General features: G+C 44.9%; 1 protein-coding gene across 1 annotated transcript; it reads right to left on the bottom strand.

Annotated features, from left to right (window-relative positions):
* Positions 1-3,762: 3,762 nt before the first annotated feature.
* LOC140222619 (uncharacterized) lies at positions 3,763-4,224 on the bottom strand. Its single transcript, XM_072293450.1, has one exon. The coding sequence runs from the start codon at positions 4,222-4,224 to the stop codon at positions 3,763-3,765; it is 462 nt and encodes a 153-aa protein (XP_072149551.1).
* Positions 4,225-6,790: the final 2,566 nt, after the last annotated feature.

Here is a 6,790-nt window from a genome sequence, read left to right as displayed (position 1 = left end):
AGCTGTGTGCTCCCTATTCTCAACGGTCCCGGTCCTCTTATTACTTCTGATGAAGCCCTTCCACCCGCCGATTCCCCTTGTATCCAGCCGATGTGACGTTGTGGCTAAAAGGTGGAAGGGTGTATCTGGGGAGGATATGTCAAGGCCGGTCAACAGGACCACATCGGCCAGTGTGGGAGTCATAGGACCGTGCCCAAATAAGAATGCATTAAGTGCATCAGACCAAAAATAAGAAGCCGCCATCACTAACAGCTCATTTTTCTCCATCTGAGATAAGGAAAGGTTGATGCACTGGCCGATTTTGAGCTCTTCCCATGAGACGCTCTTTGATGCGGCCACCCGTTGGTACCACTCCCTCCAACCTGGGATTTCATTCAGCCAGGATCTAAAAGTGTCCAGCCAGTGATCTAAGTTCATATCAGACAGTTTGAAGGGTATCCGGTCGGTTTCCAAATTTATGAGATCTATTGGATCTGGGTTTCCCATGGGACCGAGACAAACAAGGCCGGGATTTCCCGTAAGGTGAATGGTAATTCGATGCCTAACTGCCTAAAAAGGAAGGGGAGTGTAGAAAAGTAAGAAACAGATCTAAGGTGAATATATTGCCGATAGGAGAAGGATTCGGTATTTACCTCTGGGATGAAGTTCTGAGTGATCGGCGTGGTCGCCGGTGCGGATGCGAACGACGGGGCCGCGATGGGGATCGCCATTGGGATCTCCGATGAAGCTCCTTCATCTGTGGATGGAGTGACGGTTGTCGCCACCACCACCGGAGGTGCTACCTCTGGGGCGTCGCGTGCGGAAGAGCTGTCGGAAGGAGCCGCCATTGAAAGAGAAGAGGGAAGAGTAACAGGAGGTGGAGCTAGAAAGCTTCGGCGGCAAGGGAAAGGTGCTGAAGGAAGAAGAAGGCGCGCGCGCTGGGAAAAGAGACGTGAGCTTGAAGATGAGGTGCGGGTGAAGCGCTATTTAAAGGATGCCTGAAGGGGGGGTAAAAATGGAATTTTTGCCGCGCCGGCGCTTCGAGTTTTTTGGGGGTACTGGCTGTCGTGGGCGCCCGTTTCGAAAAAATTGCAATGATCAGCTGGAAGACCGCGAAACGGAAGGATATTTTCACTGCGGCCGTTTCGGAGGGTAGGTTATAAAGAATTTCGAAGTAAAAGACTATGTTTTACTCCGAAACTGGGGGGCATGTGTTGATGCCAGATTTCGTCACTAGTAGAATCGGCGCTAAGAAGAGGGGGAATCGGAGGAGCACAGTTGGGAATCGGCCAAATGGTGCTACAGTGTGAGATCGGCCAGTGACTTCTGTCTCGCTTTGGGTCGAATATACCAGAGTCCCAATCGGTAATCTTTTGCCGATAAGGAATCGGCCGATTAGGAGGATGGGCTAATTGGGCCTGTATGGGCTTGGAAAGGGATAGAGGGATAAGGTGGAAATCAGCCCACGAAGCGTGGAGTAACCAACCTAGCACGAATTGTGCTTGTAGATATTCGTTTTCTGTTTGAATTTGGGATAGAATTCTAGTCGGTTAAGAAGTTATCTGTACGGGGCTATAAATAGCTACCTTTGTAAATCTGTAATCATCAACCAATCAATACAACAAGCTACTTTTTCTTTGTACTTACTTTCGAGCAGGCAATTTCGCCATTACTTTTCTCTTCTCACGAGTTCGTGCGGGTTGGCAGGGCTGCATCATCTTGATCTCCGGCCGATTCTGTAAGTTCCGTTTATCGAGTAATATCTAAGCTTTAACTTCGGGCGTATTGCTGTTGTTTCGTTTAGATTTATTCACTAGTTATCGATACTTGCTAGAACCATAGGTTTTACCTGTTTTTCTAGTTTTTATCACCAGTTATCCAGCTAGGAATCGGTAGTTTCAGCTCTTTCTATATTCTGCTATTAAACTCATCTATTGCCGATTAGATCTGTTCCTAGTGTTGTTATCATAGCTTTGTACCGATTACTTTAGCAATTTCCTGTCTACAAGGCTACAGAGATCAGGCTGTCTTATAGCCGATTTCATTACTACAGTAAATCGGCCGATTCGCTGATAAACTCTCTCGAGATCGGAAACGTAGCCGATCGTGATTTCTAGACCTGACACGTATTCTTCCTTGCCAATCAACAGGTCAGATTGGCTGGCACGCCGCGCGAACTGCACCAGGGCATTCACCCGAACAGGAGCTAAGCAGATTCTCCCGGGTCGTGTGTCGGTCGCTGGGATTTGGTTGACCGATTTCTAGCGCCAACAACTTGGTTATGGATTTTTCCATAACATTTACCTTGGTAGTTGCTTTGACCATTGGCTTAACTTGAGTTGTGTTGGTCTTCGTTACACCATGTGCCATGTCCATCAAGTCGCCAAGGTTTGCAACTTTGTGGAATATGAGGACCTTCTTACCAACTTCCGGTCATTTACCTTACTTCCCTTGTAGTGTCCAAGCCCATCCATGTGCCTAGGATGCCTCCCATCCTTATACTTGATCTTAGATTCGGGCTTGACATTACCTTCATAACCTTGTGTCACCAACATGTTCAATATTTTTATTTGAACATCCTTTACTTTGATTGATTCTTCTAGCTTAGCAATGTTAGAAAAACAAGCATTTACATCAATTTTATAGCATCTTAAGCAACCTTCACTAGGGAGGCATTGGAGTCAAGATTTGCCTTGGAATTGGCTTTGGTGCTTTCCCAAAAAGCACTATAGTTAACTTCAAGGTCTTCGAATTTGACCATTAAGCATGAGAAGCTTTCTTGAAGTTTACTATGAGCGACCTTTAGAGAAGCTAGAGATTCATTTGCCAAAGTGTGCTCCTTTGAAATCCTCTCATTTGAATCATTAGCTAGAGACAAGTCAATAGCCAATTTTTCACCCTTAGCTTTTTCCTCAGCAAGAGCCTTCTCTAAAGCAATATTTCTCTCTTTTTCAAGGATGAGCAAGTCTTCTTGCCTATTACGAGACTCCTTCTTTTTCTCCAACTTCTCCAAAATCTTTTTAATTTCTTTATAGCCTTTCTTTCCAAATTCTTTAATCATGTTGGCTTTATGTTTTTCTTCCTCATCCTCCAACTCATTTTGCACATCACTAGATATAGAGGAGGAGAGGGAGGAGGAGGATGTAACATCTAGTACCTTGGTCCCTTTAGCCATGAGGCAAAAAGGAGTGTCATCTTCATTGTTAGAGGTGTTGCTGAAGAGTCTAGTTGGTGTAGGAGGTTTGAGTATGGCTAAGGTTATCATACATTCTTTGTTGGACTCTTCATTACTAGAATCCCATTCTTGACCAACATGAGCTTGACCTTGATATTTCTTCTTATAGTCCTTGCTCTTTTCCTTGTACCTCTTCTCCTCCATTTCCTTATTTTTCTTGTGAGGGCAATCGGCAATGAAATGACCAACTTCCTTGCACTCATAGCATCTTCTTTGTGATGTCTTCCTTCTATCATCACCAATCTTCTTGAGAGCCTTCTTCTTTAAAAACTTCTTGTAGTTTCTTATGGCAAATGCGGTTCTTCATCGGTGCTTCGTTCATCACTTGAGTCTTCCTTCTTTGACTTGAGAGCTTTGGAACTTGACTCAACCTTGACACTTGAGCTAGCATTGAGAGCAACACTCTTGTTCATCCTCAAGCTAAGAGATTTGGCCACATCTTTTTCAACGAACTCTTGATGCAATATTTCACCAAGAACTTGATTGGGTGTCTTTGTCTTGAAGCTTGGATCTCTTCTAATCATGGTGGCAAGAGTGGGGTTCTGTTTCTACTGCCGGCTTGGAGTGAAAGCTCTAATCATCTTCTTGGTGACTTTGTGATCATCCCAATCCGTGCTTCCAAGAGATCTAATGTTCGACACAAGGAGCATTAGTTTATCAAACATTTGTCTCATGGTTTCTTCCTTAAGCATGATGAAATGCTCTAGCTCTCCATGAATCAAGTCCATCTTTCCTTCTCTAACTTGATCGATCTCCTCATGTGCCTCCTTTAGTGTATCCCAAATCACCTTGGCAACCTCAACGGAGCGGACCTTGTTGAACTCTTGAGCACAAAAAGAGCCGGTGATGACCCTTACGGCTTGTGCACTACGGAAATAATCTTGAGCTTGCTCGACTGTTGGTATACCATTCTTGGGTGGAGTCATACCTACAACCACAACTTCCCAAATAGAAGGGTGAAGCCCGTAGAGATGCATTTTCATGTCATATGACCACTTGGGATAATCCATCCCATCAAATTAAGAAGGTTTCCCAAGTGGACGGATTGAAATTGAGAAGAAGGATATTGAGATGATGCATTTGAGTAGTTAGGAGGAACTTGATGAAACCTGAAGAAAGGATGCTTGTCTTTTTCTTCATTGATCTTTTTCTTCATCAACTTGTTCACCTTCTTCTCGATCTTGGCTTTCATCTCCTCTTTTCTTCTTTTCTTGGCCTCCAAGTCCTCACCCTCAAGTTCATCACTTGAGTTCGAGTTGTCACTTGAGCTTGCTACATGTACGGAGGGTGGTTGACTTCTTGGAAGCTGACCAAAGGGGTCTACAGGACCTCCTCCAAAGCTTGGAGTAGCACCAACAACGGCAGCGGCTCAAGTGGCGGTAAGTCCATCCCCGCTATGAGACATCTTGAATCCCTGAGAGGTTAAGCCTTAATCAAGAGATTAGGCTCTGATACCAATTGAAAGGATCTTGTGATGCCTGGGGGGTGAATAGGCTCACTTTAAAATTTTCCTGAAAAACTTCGCAGCGGTATTAGATACGTTGGAACTTTCGATACTGTGCCGGAACTTCCGACGGATCGGAACTTCCGGTACAGGGGTGGAACTTCCGACGGCAGAAATGAGCTGAACGAAATTCAAAATAAAACTTCAAACTGCCAAATCTGTTTGAATCAAAAGGTTATAAATGATGTATAGAGACTACTACAAGTGATAGATATAATAGGAACTTCACAAATATATAGATCAGTATAAAATGAGTTTCTAGGTCAATATGAACTAGAGGAATACAACAAGCACACGAGACAAAGGATTTATTTACTGAAGTTCACTTTGACAAAGGAAGCTACATCTCTGTTGAGGAGCTCACAAAGAGCCGGGTCCTTACTAACCCTTTACCTCTCTCAATCAACCACAAAGGAGGATTGAGTTACTTACTATGAATCCACAAAGGATGGGGTGATACAAACGTTCCCGGGCGCACCACACAAAGAGGGCACTCAAATGGGCGACGCCTAACCGTCTAGAAGCAAAACTTCAAGAGTAACAAATGTGAATTGAAGGCCGAAGATGCTTCAAGTGCTCTTTAGATGAACTTGTTGAACCTCACACTCAAAACTCCAAGTCTCACACCTCCAATCTTTATCTCACCCAAGCCCTAGCTCAAACTCTCAAGGATTTAGCTCAAAGGGGAGTGGGGAGCAGTATTGAATGCTCTAGAGGGTGTTTTGGCTCAGGGTAGGTCAGCAGCGATGAAGGAGGGGGCTGAGGGGGTATTGTTGGCGCTAGAAATCGGCTAACCGAATCCCCAGCGTCGGACACACGACCCGGGAGAATCTACTTAGCTCCTGTTCGGGTGATCGCCCTGGTGCGGTTCGCGCGGCGTGCCAGCCAATCTGACCTGTTGATTGGCAAGGAAAGAAACGTGTCAGATCCCAAAGGTTGCGATCGGCTAAAGTTCCAATCTCAAGAAAGCTTATCAGCGAATCGGCCGATTTGCCGTAATAAAGAAATCGGCTATGACGCAGCCGATTACCAGGCAGCGTTAATAAAGAACACTGCTGGAGTAATCTAAACAACGCTACAGTAACAACACTAAGAATAGATCTAAATCGGCTATGCGTAAGACAATAGATTGAATAACGAAACACGAGAAAGCCGAAAGCTTCTATTCCTAGCTAGATAACTGGTGATAAAACTAGAACAACAGGTAAAACCTAGAATTGTAGTGAATATCGATAACTGATGAATAAATCTAAACAAAACGACAGCGATGCGCCCGAAGTTAAAGCTTAGAATTTACTCGATAAGCGGAACTTACAAGATCGGCCGGAGGTCAAGTCGATGCAGCCCCGCCAACCCGTACGAACTCGTAAAAAAGAAGAAAAGTATTGGCGAAGTCGCCTGCTTGAAAGTAAGTACGAGGAAATAGTAGTTTGTTGTATTGAGTTGATGATGATTACAGATCTACAAGGGTGGCTATTTATAGCCTGTTACAAACGACTTCTTATCCGATTAGAACTCTATCCCTAAATTTAAACAGAAAACGAATATTTACAAGTACGATTCGTACTAGGTCAATTATCACGCTCTTCATGGGCTGATTCCCTCTTCATCTTCATAATCCTCTTTAGGCCCACACTGGCCCAATTATTCCAGCCTCCTAATCAGCCGATTTCTATTCTCCTTATCGACAAGGGACAACCGACTAGGACCCACATGTCAAGGGCTCTGACTACTCCGACCCTGGAACCTAAGGTCGGGCGAGGCGGAGATCCTTAAATCGGCCGATTGATCCTCCCTTGGAGGGTCGGACGCATCCGATCCCAAATCTCAGGAGTCGGGCGAGGCGAAGCTCCAAAGGTCGATCGGCCGATCCTCGACTGTAGCATTAATCGGCCGATCCTCGACTGTAGCATTATTCGGCCGATCCTCAACTGTAGCATTAATCGGCCGATTTCCAGTCACCGCCCCTGTGTCTCGTCGCATCTTCTAATTTCTTCCTCTTCTAACGCTGATTCTACTCGTGTTAAAATCTGGCGTCAACACATGCCCCCAGTTTCGGAGTAAAACATAGT

The sequence above is a fragment of the Setaria viridis genome, chromosome 4, assembly GCF_005286985.2.
Source record: "Setaria viridis chromosome 4, Setaria_viridis_v4.0, whole genome shotgun sequence".
Lineage (NCBI taxonomy): Eukaryota > Viridiplantae > Streptophyta > Magnoliopsida > Poales > Poaceae > Setaria > Setaria viridis.
This window is presented reverse-complemented; position numbering and strand designations above follow the sequence as displayed.